The sequence below is a fragment of the Cupressus sempervirens genome, chromosome 1 (genome assembly GCF_028749045.1).
Source record: "Cupressus sempervirens isolate cs-2001-9-10 chromosome 1, ASM2874904v1, whole genome shotgun sequence".
Classification (NCBI taxonomy): Eukaryota; Viridiplantae; Streptophyta; class Pinopsida; order Cupressales; family Cupressaceae; genus Cupressus; species Cupressus sempervirens.
Window position 1 is genome coordinate 627103563 of NC_143118.1, and position 17369 is coordinate 627120931.

At 32.7% G+C, this 17369-nt stretch overlaps 2 protein-coding genes across 2 annotated transcripts in view; both read right to left on the reverse strand.

Annotated features, from left to right (window-relative positions):
* Positions 1–1991: 1991 nt before the first annotated feature.
* Positions 1992–2720, reverse strand: LOC149579484 (putative disease resistance protein At1g59620). Its single transcript, XM_089801900.1, has one exon. It carries the CDS (start codon positions 2718–2720, stop codon positions 1992–1994), a length of 729 nt encoding a protein of 242 aa, XP_089658026.1.
* A 79-nt stretch (positions 2721–2799) lies between these two features.
* The window catches only part of LOC149579485 (disease resistance RPP13-like protein 4), a 74955-nt gene continuing 60385 nt past the window's right edge, over positions 2800–17369 (reverse strand). The window contains exon 2 of the mRNA XM_089801910.1: positions 2800–4384. Within this exon, the coding sequence (XP_089658036.1) occupies positions 3048–4384 (1337 nt within the window). The 3' untranslated portion in view covers positions 2800–3047. The remainder of the gene's footprint in view (positions 4385–17369) is intronic.

A 17369-nucleotide genomic window follows, 5' to 3' on the forward strand; every position in this document is an offset into this window, starting at 1 on the left:
GTTTCTCTTTGATGCAAGCCTATTCTTTTGAGGTGAAGTAGAGTCTCTAGTATTCATTTGAAATAGTTGTATGTTATGAAAAGAAAATATTCTTACATTTCATTATGTAAAATATTGTAATTAATTTAGCTCCTTCAAAAAAAGAATCTCCTTTGTAACAAGCTTATACTCCAATCCCATGTAAAGTTTTGTGCAAGAATGCACAATAATAGCTAAACTAGGAAAATTGGATCTAGCTAGGAAAAATAAACCTTTAGATGCATAAATAAAAAAATTATAGAAAAAATAAAATGAAAGAACTTCTCATTAATTCAAAGTGAATGCACATTTATAAGATATAAACTTTGTAAAAATAAAAAATGAAACTGATAGCTTAAATAGCCATTCCATTATTAATCTCAATTGAAATTTCATACAATTGGTCTTAAAAGTAAAGATAATATACTTTCCTAATTATAAAACATATGTTAATTGATAAATAAGGTCCATAAGAATACCCTTAATTGCTTTATAAACACTATAACCTCAATGATATAAAGGGTTATAATAATCATTCATAAGAATCTCATGAAGTGAAACTATATCAATTAGCATAGAACAAGATGTTGAAACATTAGAGTGACGATTAAGCATGTACATAAAGTTTATTTTTTGAATCATAGAACTCTAATGGATATAATTGATCAAATTGATATCACTAAACACCTTTTCATACCAACATATTAGGCCATCGAATTAGTATATTAAGTCATACCTGAGTAGGATATTTGTGAGTTAAGTCATACTTAGTGGTATGAACATATGCCAAACCTATATAATTATACAAGAAGCCTAATAATAAACATAAACACAAAATTAAAAAAATATTAAGCAAATTTGCACCAAATTTTAGCAATATATTTTTATACAATAAAATATGTATAATGATGAGATTTAATATAAATCTATTATATTCTTGCATGAAGCATATTCCCTATGAATTTATATTATTTTAAACTACATACTTTACAAGAAAAATAAATAATTCATCATTTCAATGATCAATATTTTTTGTATAATCATAAGTATCATTTGAAAATATTTTTAATTTGAACAAATTATTAATACTCTTACAATCACGTACTTTAAGAAGATGTAAAATCAACCATATGTCATTGCAAATTTGTTAAAAAATAGTAATAACATCTATAGATTATGAAACAATCAAATATAATTATATAAGCTTAAAAATTATATATCATGATCACAACTTAAAGATACAATGAAACAAGTGTCACATAGTGACATGTATTTGCCATAATTTTTAATAGCTTAATTAGATATAGTGAAGTTAAAATTTTGATAAAATTTTATTAATATTATAAAATTTGATTAATTTCTAAATTTTTAAATTATACTTTTACATTGAAAATCTAATTTTTAATTTAGAAAAATTATACTTTTACTTCTCTTTTGTATTACATAATCATAAATTGAGCTTTGATGGCCATATCTACTTCTAACTAAACTTTTATATTTGGATAAATAGTATCTTACTAATATAATTCTTTAGTTATCCTAGCTAAATATTAGAACTTCAATTTTTTTTTAAAAAATATTTTATTAAAACTTTACTAATTAAGAAAATATTATTTCTATTTTTTTAAATAATAAAATATTTAATTATATTTGAATTCTTATAATAAAAATAAAATATTTTTTTTAAAATTTAACTATAATTTTCTTAAGAAAAGGGAAAAAAAAGAAGAAAACGTTGAGTGAACCTTTTCATTTATAAACCACTGCCCAAAAAAATCCCTATAATAAAATTAAAATCTCATACAAAACTATTGAATAGCATAATTTAGATAATAATATTATTGGAATAAAAAAAATGTTAAGTTGAAAATGTTAAAAAATAAAATAAAATGAGAACATACAAAACACTTATGCAATATGCAATGTCAAAAATAATAAGCATCTATTAGGAAAAGAATATTTGGATGTGCGGATTATGAGCTTTGATAGTACTGAAATCTTCTCCGCCTTCCTTTTAACTTCTCCTCCAACTCCCCACTTGCCTGCCCAACTTCTATGACCTTTAGTCTCCTCAACCGCTCCAATCCCTCCGCAACTTTCTTCACCCGCGGGCAGTTTTCTATACCTAGCACTTCCAGACTCTGCATCGCTCCCTCCTCCAATGCCGGCAACTCCTCCAAAAGAGGGAAGTCAGTAATAACCAGCCTCACCAGCTTTGGAAATCCCCCGCGCTCGCCAAAGTTCATTGACAGTTCTCTGCATCTCCTATCACTCTCTAACACCAATTTATGCAAGTTGAGCATGTTTTGCAGCGATGGATAATCACTGCACTCTGTCAATGTGAGTACTGTCAGATTTACCATACCACTGATCCAACTCGGCACCGAGAAACGCTTCAGACTAAGATGTTGAAGATCTTTCATAACATTCATTTTCTGTGGGAATGATGGAAGAATATCACCCTCCCTTGAAGAAATATTATTTCTAACTCCAAGAAGTCTCATTTTTACCAGCCGCTCAAGGACACCATCTTCTATAATTCTTAACCCACCTACATCTTCTACTGATAAAGCTATTTCCTGAAGATTGATCAAATTGCCGATGTCCTTAACATTCAACAATTCACTCTCTTCATCAGAGAGTGGGATGTAACCTGATCTCAGTGTTCTCAGACTCACCAGATCTGATATTCCCTTGGGCATATGTCTCTCAAGTATATCTGAGCAATTCCTTACATCGAGATGGGAAATAGAGATAAGCTCACCTAGCCAGCGAGGTAGACGTTTGAGGGCAATGCATCCAGAGACATCGAGGAACAGAAGAGACTTGAGTCTTCTCACACAATCCGGCACTTGTGTGATCTTTGTTTGAGACAAATTCAAAACCTTAAGCAGCTTCAATTTCCCAACACTGTTTGGCAATGCAGAGATGGCAGTGCGGCTAAAGTCGAGAACCCGGAGTAGTCTCAGACGATGAAACAGGTGTTGTGGAATGCAAGTAATATCTGGATTCTCAAAGAGGGAAACAGTTCAAAGAAATTGGTGACGATGAAGGGCTCCTTCTGGAAGTGCATCATCCGTTATACCTTTCTTCCCCAAAATTAACCGGCGGCAGCTGCTGTCTTGTAAGGGAAGATGAAATTCGTACTTGTGTTCTTTGCTTACATTAATAGCCAGGTCATGGAACAAGTCGTGCACTGTGTAACAGTAATAAATTTGGTTTACTTCCACCAAACATAGGTTTAGAAGTTGGTGCAAGTAATTCAACCCAACGTCCCACTGGTTATTCTCATTTTCTTGTGGAACGAAACCTTCTGCTATCCACAAATATATCAAATAGTCTTGCTGTATATATTCAGGGTGTTTGGATCTAATAAAACATACCCGCGTGTCCTCGGGAAAGAAAGAAAAGTAAGCAAAACAGCATTTCAGATGGGAAGGAAGAGATTTGTAACTGAGCTTGAGGATTTCCATCGTCTGATCCTCTGCCCCTACCACATCTTTTAATTGCCTCAGTTTTGATTCCCAATCCCCTGGGGCCACAGAACTTGACATTGATGCTGCGACCGTTTTAAGAGCGAGGGGTATTCCTTCACATTTTTTTACAATTTGAAGAGCTAAGCTCTCTAGGTCCTCCGGGGGCCTATTTTCAGCACTGGTTGGGAAGGCAAAAAGGCAAAACAGCGTCGAACTGTCTTCCTTCGAGAGCTGCTGCATCTCATAGATATGATCTCTAATGTTCGCAGCAACCTGTCTACTTCTGGTAGTAATTACAATTCTACACTGGTTATTTCTGCCGCTGGAAAGACCAAGCCTTTGTATAATGTTACCTTCTACACTGCTGTCCCACACATCATCTAGAACAATCAAGCAACTTTTCCCCTCTAAATGCCCATGAATCAAATCAGCCACAAGCACGTCACTTATACTAGACTCTACTTGCAAATTAATCTGCTTGGCTAGATCACATTGCAATGTTCTAAGTGAGCAATTTTGTGAGACAGAGACCCAGGCAGAATGGTCATACCTCTGTTTACTTCTCTTGTAGAGATGCTGCATCAGAAATGTCTTTCCAAGCCCGCCCATACCCACCACGGCTACAACACGGACTTCGGGCTGCTCTAACAATCTCTCTATTTCTTCCGCCTTCTCATCCAGGCCCACTGCTCGTGGATCTTCCTCCAAGATAACACCGCCTCTTCTGAACTGGGCTCCTCTCGGATCTGATGTACCACTTGTTGAGGGCTGATCTAAACGGGTCTGGTGGTTGCCAAAACCAGTTCTTAACTGTTTGGCTTTGTTTATAAATTCTCTACGAAATCCTTTGGAAGGGTATGATTGGAGATTTTTCTTTTCTGCGTGAAGGACTGAGATGAACAGATGAAATAAATATAATTGTAGTGCTTTCTTGCTACCTGGGTTTTGGTTTTTTTTTATTCACACTGCAAATTGATTAGGGATGCATATCATATCTGTTGTTTTCTGAATAAAATAGTAGTAGTAGCATTGTTTTCTTTTTGTAGAAGTTATCGTTGCAGGAAGCCAGACTCACACTAGAATCTCTGGAAATTAAATTGGGCAATAATACTTCTTACTCGCATAATCACCATGTGAAGTGGCCTGAGTGTGGTGGAGCGCTGGTAGGAGGAATATACATTACTTTCTTCATGGTCATTTGCAGGAATGGGCTACAGTTTGAAGAAACATGTGTTTGGTAAGGCAGCATCCCTATGTGCTTGCCATGAATGAACACATGCAACTTGTAAAGTGTTGTTCATATTTGATATTTCCCTATAGTTTTCTTAAATTTCTTCTTTCCATCCAATATTGAGCCTGTTATAGACTTTGTTATTGTTATCTCCTCATCAGATTCCTTAGAAGCTCTCGAGTGGAAAGAGAGTTAGTGGAGTACCTCTTTAATAAAAGGAGACGAATTGGGTTCTGAATGTTTTGCTCATGTTCCAAACCAGGTCCATCAAACATCTTTTCTCGTTTCTTTTAGGCTCTGTTTGGTTGCTGGAATATGAGTGGAATAGGAAAATGAAAGTAGAATATGTTTTATATTCGCTGTTTGGTAAGCTCAATTGGAATTGGGAATAGGAAGACATATTCCAATTTTTCCCCTAAATTGAGCATATGTCTATGCCAAAAAATATCTGTTATTGGAATAGGCCATTTCCATTCCCATTCCATTTTTCCATTAAAAAATATTTATTTTTTTTCTTAATTTTTTTATTTTAAAAAAAAAATTTTTTAAAAAATTGTTTTAAAATTTTTTTATTTTTTTTTTGAATTTTTTTTTTTTTTTTCGATTTTTTTTTTACACTTTTACTTTTTGAATTTTTTTTGTTAAATTTTTTTTGAATTTTTTTTTAATAACATTTTTTTAAGTTATATCTATTTGTTTAAAAAAATGAAAATGAAAATGAATTAACTAAAAAAATAATAAATTAAATTTTTTTTTTGGAAAAATGTTTTTAAAAATACAAAACTTAATCTTATTCCTATTCTATTTTTGTACAACCAAACAATAGATTAACATATTCTCAGTCAAATTCCAAGTGCACCAAACATGATTGGAATTGCCTATTTCTATTCCCATTCCTCATTTCCATTCCCATTCCATTTTTCTATTCTAATTTTCTATTCCTATGCCAGCAACCAAACGGGGCCTTAATAAAAGCAGATCAAGTGGGGTTTAATTGTGTTTCTCATATACCAATCCAAGGCTATGAAATATATCTTCATTATTTGCGTGTTAACCACTCTGACACCTTTATTCGTGACTTGATGGACACTTTGGACCACTTCTCAATTTCTGCGAATACTCTTCTCAAGCTAACAACGGCTTAAATTTCAAAGAGGATTGAATTTATGCTTTCTTCATGTGGGTGTAAGGTCTCATTCCTTTCTTCATACAAGAGCATATGGGAACCATACGATTATTTTCAGCTTCCTATACAATGCAGAAATCAGAAATCGAGTCCCTCTTTGGACAGGCTTTGCGAATTATTTTTCTTTTATCAATATCTTCTCTTTATAAATATTATACAATAATTTACAAATTTACAAGGTTAAATACTCATAAGAGATACAAAATTGTCATCTATTTTTAGTGTATAGAAATATTTACACTCTTTTCTTTGAATATAGGTCATAAGAGATATCAAATTATAATCTTTTTGATGAAAAACATTATTGGAGTGGCATATAGAGGGTTTGATGGATGTGAAGATCAAGAGGGACTTATGATAGTGAAGAAAAAAATATAAACTTATGTATTATCTAGGTTTACTTGTGTTTTGTTAAATTGTTTTAATAATTATAGAAGGGTAGTTATAATCAAGGATATGCATCAACATATTTTTTTTAAAAAGAGGGTGAAATCCATGCCAAATTTTGGGTTTGCAAAATTGCTTGTAGGGAATATATGGAATATCTCTCACATAGCTATAAAATTTGGACACTTGTACATGAGTGGAAGTTGTCAGTTTCAAGACCTATATGAAGTCAACAACTTAATCAAGTGTTCAAAACCCATTACCTCTGGTTTAGGAAAAATGCAAAGAGAGGATCAATGAAGATAAAATTTTGTACCCTCAAGAAACGAGAGTGAATCAAGTCCCTTTGAAATTGATTTTTATCTTCCTCTCAAATGCTTTTGATTTTTTATCATCACTTCAATTGATTATTGGAAATTTTGTTAAGGAAGTGTTATAGGACAATAAAATCCTCAAGGAAGTGCAACAATATGATTTTTGATAAGGGGAAGGTCAAATAAGAAGTTTATTTCCATACAATTTCATCTTGAATGGTCATGCATTCACATTAGTGTATGATTCCATTAAAACTACATTGAATATGCAAATTTTCTCACTTGCAACAATCTCTTAAGAGACATGTTGTTGTGGACAGTGAAGACCTTGTAAAAAAGGACATAGAGCAAACAAAAATATGTTTTTGGATCTTCTTGCACATGACTACACCCACTCTTATTCGTCAAAGTGACTTCTATTGGACAATGGTTCATGACACTAATGCTCTAGTTGTCCAAATTCCAGTCCTATGGAGAATGTTTGTGTCAATGTTAGTTTAGTTACACACCATGTTCAAGTTACTAATCTCAACTTCTTTATGAACTTTTAGAGTAATAGTGAGGGAATGAGATTCAAATTTCAAGTTGATGTGATGGAGAAGTAATTTATCCATAGTTTCAATATGTCCATTTTGTTAAAGGGGGTTAATGATTAAATCTTGTATATGACGTGTATAAAGATATAGGATTAACAAATAGGAGATTAGGAAGTGAAAGAAGCATGGGATGCAAAGTTTTGTTACTATTAAAAGTTCTATATTTCTATTTTTGGCTACTAAGAGCCATTTCTTTTAATTTTGTATACTTTATTTTTATATTGATTACGCTGAGAGGCATTCTATACAATCACAGCACAAATACCAGCACGAGGATATGCCAAAAAAGATTCTTTGTCAATAAAAAAGAATTAGGAGCGGTTACAAACTTCCAAATTAAATATAAAAAAATAATTCTCGAAATAATAGCTGGCCGAAATAATAGGAAGCCAAATGGAGGCTGAAATAATAGGGCTCGAAAAAGTAGGGCCCGAAAAAGTAGGGCCCAAAAAATAGGGCTTGAAAAAATAGGGGCAAAATAATTTCAATATGATTTTTTTTTGGTTAAATATAATTTTGCATGCACATTCATGCTTATTTTTTGTGGGGAGTGGGAGAATTTGAAACAAATTCATGGAATGTGAAGAGACGTCTATTGGGGGATATGAGGAGCCTCTCAAAAGTTATAAAACCAAGACTCGTCATTTCATTTTCATTTTATGATTTAGCAGGAAATAAGAGGTGGAGGTTATTGAAGGATTAGATTGGATTTTTTGAATAGGAGTAGATTAAGTTTTGGAATAACATTTTTGCAGGTCAGATTTCTATTTTTTATTTACATTTTCATTTAGATTTAGATGCAGATGTAAATTGAAATTCAAAATTAGTTATAATATTCTACTTTGATTTAGATTTCAATTTTAATTAATTTCATTTAGATTTAGAATTATGTTCATAACTATTTAGACTTGCATTTAATAGTTTAGTCTTGCATGTTTGATTTTGATTTTGATTTGTATTCAAAATCTATTTGATTTATATATTTTATAATACTTTTCATTTACACATTTTAAAAGTGCATGTTTCAAATTAGTTTTATATTTGTATGTTTCATATTAGTTTTAGATTTGCATATTTCAAAATAGTTTTGGTTTGTAGATTTGAATGTTTCACAATAGTTTTACATTTGCATGTTTCTAAGTATTTATATTTTCATGTTTCAAAGCATAATTTTATCATTAATCTGGATGAGAATGCCACCATATCAATACAATTTATATTTTATTAAAGTTAATGATTTATTTGAAGTAGATAAATCATATATTTAGTATATATTTTATCATTATTGAATTATAAAATAAAATAATTTTTTTGAAATAATAGCTAGCAAAAATAATATAAAGCCAAATGGATGCCAAAATAATAGGACCTGAAAAAATAAGGCCAAAAACATAGAACTCAAGGAAATAGGGCTAAAATAACTTAATTAAAATTTTAAATATAAAACATTTTCTTTTTGTTAAATATATTTTTGCATGCACATTCATGCTTTTTTTTGTGAGGAGTGGGGGAATTTGAAACAAATTTGTGGAATGTCAAAAGACATCTATTGGGGGATATGAGGGTTCTCTCATAAATTATAAAACAAATGCTCCTCATTTCATTTTCATTTTGTGTTTTTGCAAGGAGGAAGAGATGGAGATTATTGGAGCAATTAGAGTTTTTGAACAGGAGTAGATTAAAGTTCCATATAGTTTAGCCTTGTATGTTTGATTTAGATTTAAGATTCAAAAACCATTTTATTTAGATATTTGATAATACATTTCTTTTGCAGATTTTTAATGTGCATGTTTCAATTTAGTTTTACATTTCCATGTTTTACATTAGTTTTAGATTTGCATATTTCAAAATACTTTTGGTTTCTATGTTTTAGATTTGTATGTTTCATAATAGTTTTATATTTGCATGGTTCAAAATATTTGTATTTTTAATGTTTCATAATTAAAATTTAATCATTAATGTGGACAAGAAGGTCACCTTATCAATAAAATTTTGTATTTTATTAAAGTTAGTGATTAATTTAAAATAAATGAATCATATATTTAGTTTATATTTTTTCATTATTTTATTAGATTATATATGTGTTTTATTTAAATATTTTTCATATATATATATTTATTTATTTATTTATGTTTGTAATGTTTGAAAAGTGGAAAATAATGCCACCATATTTCAAACATTACAATCTAACTATTTCATTTGAAATAGTTTTGATTTTTATTTATGTTATTTTGAACATTATTCATTTGAAAGAATTTATGTTAACTATTAATACTTTTTCATTATGATTATTTCTATATGTTGATTTTTGTTTATAAGTTTGCAGGTTACTATTTGAGTTATGGATACCTCGAATAGAGAATCAAACATTATTGGATACTAGAGCCTAACTACTTCAATGATCTCAAATGATTTCTTCAATATTGATTTTGACAAATGCCTACAAATAATTAAAGAGGCACACACAACTATAATTAAAGTTGAAGAGAAGCAATATTTCCAATTGACTATGTTGAGGAAATGGAAGAAATGCATATGGAAGATGCATAAAAATTTCTATGTGACACGTCTACAAAAGTGGATGGGTTTCCCTCAATAATGAAAGAAGTATTTCACAATCATTGTTCAAATAAAGGTCACAAAAGAATCCTAATCATTGAATAATGTGACATGTATTTACACCATCACAGATTTTTTTTTTGTATATAGTTCATTCTTGTCTTTGGTTTCAAATTTTTACTTCTAATTAGTTGTATTGGCAATTTTATTTCCCCATTGTCCAATGTAACTTTCATGGAGAGGAGAACAGGAAAAAATAAATTTATTGTTGTACGAAAAATTTCTTCAATGGATGTGGCTACTAAATATATTAATTAAGAAAGAAAATCATAAGTCTAAATAGATTCCTTAATGATAGGGAGATATATTGATTACAATTCTTAATCATTGCAATAAAAATTGCATTAGCATTATTAAAAATTCAACAATATATAATGTTCTCACATCATCATGGAGAAATATTTTTTATAAAAATGACTCTTATATATTCTTTCACACTTTTAACATCATCTAAATTGTTGTGTTGGGACTTATAACTTCCCTTTCATGAATTCATTTTTCCACTATTTGAGTCATTTGTCTAACATATATCCCAAATTTGACCATAGTTGTAATCCAAATACTCCAACACTACACCTAAATCTCATACTTCCCTTAACCCTATCCCTTATTTTAGTGTAATTTCAGTTTGGTAGTCGGGTTCTTCGCCCATATTTCTCTTTAATGTTTACTCTTATTCGCCACGGAATTAATTGAGTGTCTCTTTCGACGATCATCATTCGCCAAATTCCCATTTTCCTATGTGAAATTTTTATTTGTCCTAGGACCCAATTCACCATGCATCACACACAATGAGGTCCCAAATTCCTGCCATATTCACCCACTCGATTACTTGAAATTAATCGGGCTTCACCGAATATTAGTTCTTATCATATGTAATGGTTGGCCCATTCGCCAAAATGAAAACAGTTTATTTGTAGTTGTCTATTTAAGACATGAGTTTCATTATTGAAACATTCTGAAAGGAGCCTTCTTCATAGTATTGCGATCAGTAGAGAACCAGAACAACTACGACTACGAGTCCATAGTATTTTATTGTAGCCTTAATTTGATGGAGATGTCACAGTCAAATTTAAATAGAAAGAGGAGTAGGACTAATGAAGGTGGAGATGCCCAAGAGAGGCCAACGAAATGCAAAAAAATATCTTCATACTTTGGCGGGGGTAGATGCAATAGTGTTGGTCAAAGTAAGGAAGGTACATCATTAGATGAGCCTGTACAATCTCAACCTACACAAGAGTCCATTCAACAAATTGAGGAGCCTAATAAATCTGGTGACAGAGTTGCAAAACCTGATATCTCTAATGAAGATGACCTGGAAGAAGAATATCCAGTAAATAACCAGCACCAGGACGAATCAATCGACTTCAGTGATGATTATGGTGCAATTAACAGTAACAAAGACACTAAAGGGAGAGAAAAATCGAAAGAAAAAATTTATCGTCAGTGGGAGATGGCCAGGAGATTTAAATTTGATTGGGCAACAAAGTATCCATTCATTGAGCCCATGGACAATCCAATTGTAGGTGAGCCACCAGTAGAATGTAGATGTACAATTTGTAGTTGGAAGTATAAAAAGGAAAAGCAGTTGCAACTTAAACTAGACACCATAGAGAAACATGTTGGTAAGATTTACGAAACCTCAACTGTAGATGGTGAGGAAATAAAAGTGATAAGATATAAAAAAAGGAGCAATGTCTACATAAAAGAAATGCTGAAGAATATTATATGTTTTAGAAATTTCAGATGAAGCCTAGTGAAGTTCAAGGTTCTATTAATGCTATTTTTGCAAAAGCAAGTGAAGTAGAAGAACATGGAAAAGCTGTTCAATTAAGTAATATTTTCTATATTTTGAGCAGAGGGTGTCCAATGATAGACTATCCAAAAATGAGTGGTTTTTTACACTTTCTAAAAGTTCCTAACTATCCTTTCAGTCATTGGTCGATAAGCAGTGGATGGGAATGGGCAAGTTGTATTGCGCCAGTTGAAATAGAGGATGTACAAAGAAAAATAAAAGAGTCAAGCTTTATTGCATTGTCCTTAGACAAAGTTATGGCAATAGATAATATGTCATGGGTATGCATGCATGTTTATACTATACAGAATAATGTCTGCCGACCACATCTACTATCTGTTGCTAAATTGAGAGACAATGCGACAGCAGAAACTTTATTTCAGTTAGTAAAGAGCAATTTAATTGAATATGGAGCTATGGATGAATTGATAATAGCGAAGAAGTTGGTCTGTGTTGGAGCAGATGGAGCTTCAGTAATGCAAGGTCAAAGGAATGGTCTTTGCACAAAGATGCAGGCTTCTTGTTCACCATATGTTGTTGCCATTCACTGTATGGCCCATAGGATGAATCTTGCTTTTAGAGTTGTGAAGAAGTTTCCTTCAGTAAACAAGGTTGAAGATTTAGTAAGAGAGTTGTATGCATATTTTTGTCAAAGTCCCAAGCGTTTAAGGGAATTTCAACACTTTGCTGATGGAATTACCAATGGAAACAAGCTTCTAAAAGATGTCGATACCAAATGGATCTCTTTGGATGGACTAGCGCATCAAGTATTTTTTGAATATCAATCTTTGATTGGACTGATGTACGAAAATTGGGACAATGCAGAAAATCAGAGATGTGGCGACCTGCTTCAAAGGTTAAGCAATATAGAGACACTTTTGACTTTGGCATCTCTTCTTCCCATGCTAGAAGAAATAAGGTTAATTATGAAAAAATCCCAGCAAAGAGCCATGTATATTGCAGAATATGCTCAGTTGCGTAAAATATCATGCGGAGCCCTCGATAGTCTCTATCGTATTGACCTAAATTTATTCGATGATAGATTTAATCACTGGCAGAAACTAACAGATTTGGATGATCCTGATAATTATTTAAAGATCATTGAAAATGGAGATTTATGTGTTTGTGTAAGGGGATTTCAGATACCAATGTACTATAGTGCCCCAAAGAAGCGAGCTACAAGAGTTACAAGGGAAGAGTTTACCAAGATCATCGAGTCTATAACATCTACTGCAAGGGACATAGCCTATAGAGTTTCCTCTGAAATAATATCACGATTCCCATATGATCAACTGCTTGAGGCCATGGCAATTGTGTTTTCTCAATATTGGTCCTTCAACAATAAGGAAGATTATCATAGAAGGCTGTTGATTTTGATAAAGGAATTTTGCAAATCTATAGAATTCAATGGAGTGACTATCAATAGAATATTAGATGAGGGTCTTCTTAGATAGCAATCAGGCACCTTTGCAAGGACCATGAAGCATCAATATCAATTAATGCATAACCCACATGAAGAGGGCTTGGAAACAAACCTTTGGACAGAACTAAAACAGAGCACATTGTTGCGTGAAGAAATTTCAGAGTACTTCAAGCTTGCTGATCTATGTCAAACCATGATATTGGGTTTAGTGGAGGATGAGAGAGTTTTTAGTGCTTTGGGCTTCCTAAAATCAAAGCTAAGAAACAAACTAGACAAGAATTTGGAATCATGCTTAAGGGTATACACATCTAGGTATACTTTTCCTTTTCAAAAAGCAATGGAAATATGGAAGAAAAGATGCAAAAGAAGAAGGGTGGGACTAGGCAACACCATTAACCAATCTCCTATAGTGACTCCAAGTGGGATAAGTACAGTTGGCAGTGGCATTGGCCATGGGATTGGGAGTCCGAGTCATAGAAGCGAAGGTCAGAGTGAACTTGAAGTTGAAGAAGACAAAAATGAAAATGAAGATAACAATGAAGCAACTGGACTACCAGAACTGGATGATGATGACGACATAGAGATGAATTGGAAAATATAGGAAATTTTTGCTAAATTAGCAGTGGCAACCAATAGGTATTTTTTGAACTTATTAACTACTATATGATATCCTATCATTCAATGTTCATTTTAGAAAAGCAAGAAATTAGAATGTATTATGTTTCATCATTAAAATTTGACAACAAAGAATATTATTACTGTAGAGTGTAGTTTATATCATGTCATCAATGATCATTCATATTTGAATTTGAAATTTCTAAATGAAATTTTGTTTTCTATTTTATTCATTTATTCAAAATTCATTGAATTGGAAAACATGAAAATTTGATAGAATCATAGATTCAATTCCACAATTAATAATTATTAATGGTTTTCATTTGCAATATTCAGCTAATATGGTACAATTCTTGTAAGCCAATGACCCTGAATTCCCTTTTATAGAAAAAAGGGAGCAACAACAACTTCAGGTCGATTTGCCTAATGTGAAGTCTCAAAATCTAAATCAGTAAGACATCTACAAGTCTAAAACATCTCTACAACTTTAGTTGTACATTTTTGCATTTGACAGGCCGATTTAGTAAATTAGCAATTTTAGCATAGGCAATAGCATATGCAAGACTACAACATTGATCCTGTTCAAAAAAAAAGGTTCAAACTTGTTACTTTAAACTCAATTCTAGAGTCTAGACTATAGTATGTAGGATAATATGAAAGATATTCATATATAGTAAAGATATAGAGATGATTGAAACTGAAAGTACTTTCACATACAGACTATAAGTTTCTGTAGTATGCTCCAATCTTCTTTGGTTGGAAGGGAAAATTTTTTGATGTTATGGTAAATGACCTACATTCTCGTCAGCATTCCATACTTGGAAGAGCGAGTTTCAAGCAATGTTCATTCCACAAGTGCATGCAAATTTGTGAATGTTTTGATGCACTTTGCAATGCATTCATGAGTTCTGTCCTAAGGAAGGTTGCCTAAATTAGAGGTTATTTGGTCCTCCAACTTTTTTTTGTAAACTTCTCTTCCAACGAAACCCGTTGTTGACAAATCAAGTCCAGGACTCGGTAAACCAAGAGATATCAATTTTGTTGTTTTATTGTTCATCTTGACGAGCTTTGGCCCAAATAAAGCAAGAACTTCTTCTGCTTTTGTTAGTTTTTGACATTTATGAAATACAGAGGTCACCTTTATTATTGAGCCAACGCGGTCCTGAATTCCCTTGCTTTCCAAATGCCTGTCAGCAATGTTGTTTATTTCTTCCATAATTCGCTTTGCAGTTTTCTGTCTCTGACCAAAACTTTTGTTCTCCTCAAGTTGCTCTTTTAGGTTCCCAAAAACATCTATAAGAGCTTCGTAGAGTTTGAACCAATCACACAACCTATCAGTAGAAGTCTTTATGTGCCCCCAGAAGTAATTCTTTATTTGCTTTACTGTATTATTTACATGGTCATTCAAGCTGTTTTCATATTTTTTAATAGTGTCATTTGCCTTCTTTAGGTCTTCTTTCATTTTTGAGTACTGGTGTTCACTATGTTTTCTTATTTGCTCTGCTTTATTTTCCCACCCTTTTGCTTTCTCTTCCCACTCTTTTGTTTTTACCCTCTCATTTTCCAATTTTTTATTTAACTTATTGTTTGCATTTGCAGCATTCTCCAAGTTTCTGTATAACTTTGTTGAAGATTCTTTTTCATCCTGGAGTTTTTTTCTCATTTTTTCCAAATTTTCCCTCAGAGTTTTCAGTTCTGCGTCCATTTGTTCTTGCTGTTCAATTGCTTCTTTAGAGCTAGAGGATGAATTTTTTATCCTTTTCTCTAATTCTTTGCATCTGTTTACTACTGCTTTCTCACTTGCCTTTACATTTGCCAGGTCTGCTTTTAACTTATCTATTGTGCCCTGAAGCTTTCCTTTCTCTCTCTCCAACTTCATCACTGAACTGTAGACCACTTGGTTGGTCATTTTGGACACATTTATTTTGTCCACATTTTTAATTTTGGATAAATCCATTTGGAGGGTGCTAACTTGAAATTTAGATGGATCTAACTGACTCTCTGGTGGATTGTTATCTCTAGCTGGGGGCATAACAACCATGAATTCCATCATATCTTTATCTGGGTCATATGTGGGAAATAGCCTGTTGGTTGTAGGTTCTACATCATGAGCTACAGCAATTGCTTCCATCTTCATTGTCTTACTATTTTGTCTATTTTTGTTTTTTGATTTTTCATAGTTAGTTACAAATTCATTGTAACAAAAATCAGGATTTTGTGAGACAATTGAATGTTTGAATGGTGAAATAGCAGTAGCACTTGCTCTGATGTATGAGCTTCCACCAATACCATGAGGATAACCAACACCTAGACCCATTAGTGGGGTTTTGTGGACTATTTTGAGGGTTTTGTCCTAAAGGATGGGCAATTGTTGGACTCACAGTCACCATTGGCATTGTTGTACTAGTAGTACTACTAATACTTGTCATAACCTTCTACTTCTTTACACTTTCTTGATCTCTGAGACCAATTTTTTTTGCATCTATATACAATGTCCTTTTTGGACCACTAGTTGTAGTTGTACCCATGATATCTACAACTGTGGGAGTGATAGTTGATTCAGATTGAATCTGAGTGCTTGGAAGTGGAACTGTAAATGAAGCAGGAACAAATTTAATTAACTAAGATGAATCCAATGTGGATGGAATTGACTAAGTTGATGATTGATCTCCATGCCCAAGGCTTGGTTTCTGACCATGTTTTGGTGCTACAGCTAGTGGTTGAGGTGGTAACCAAACCCCTTCTCCACTGGGACCCAGACCACCAAAACCTTGGTAGCCCATTTTTTCTACAATTTCTACCCCTTTGCTATATAGAAGTTTGGTGGATGCATCAACTCCTCTCTGAATTTGTGTACTGGATGAGGGATTCAAAGAATCTTGGTCATCGTAATCATCATCAGTATCACTGTGACGTGCTTCAATTGGATGCTCCTTATTCCACAATTCGTCAAATATTCTATCCTCTTCAGTCTCATCACGATCTAAAGAGGTCTTTGGCTCACTGAGATTCTTCCTCATTTCCCAAAATTGATAAATTTTGCTTCGACTCCATCCAGCATCTATACAATCATTCATTAGCTCTTTTGGAATAGGTTTTGTAGATGGTTTATTAGCTTTCTTGTAGAAATTGGACGATGTCATGCCCTGCACTTTTCCTTTCTGTTTGTGCAATGCAATTATTTGTGATGACAATTCCTGTATTGACATATTATTTTTAGCAGCATGTTTCTCCATCTTCTGCCACTTTGAATCCTCTTCTCTCAAATGCGAACCCTCCAAAGGAGAATGGCAAGGAGGGAAATATCATTTTCTTTTACTGACCATGAAAGAGTACATCTGTGCTCTCCATTTTTCATACATATTCCAATGCAAATACCCTCTTTGTTACATGTATTGGAAGTTTGTAGGTGTATATGAGCAATGTTAGTATGCTAATAGAAACCAAATTTAAATAAAGCTTCTACAAACTAAACAAAATTCATAAACTTCAAGATAGACTAAGATGAGTTCTCAATTGAGAATATGAACCATTAATGGACTCTCTCAATAAGAAGCTCTCTTGTTGAGTGGCTTTGTCTAAATAGATAGGATGTATGCTCAATCTTATGCTTCAAAAAGGGCTTCAAATGGAGTTGGAATTTGGATGTGAGTGTATGGTTTGGATGTAAAATGGCTTCTCAAAATGGCATTATGAATTTACTTCATGG

Bases quoted from the DNA above. Each gene is read 5' to 3' on its own strand.
- LOC149579484 (XM_089801900.1), bottom strand. From the start codon at position 2,720: ATGCCCAAGGGAATATCAGATCTGGTGAGTCTGAGAACACTGAGATCA.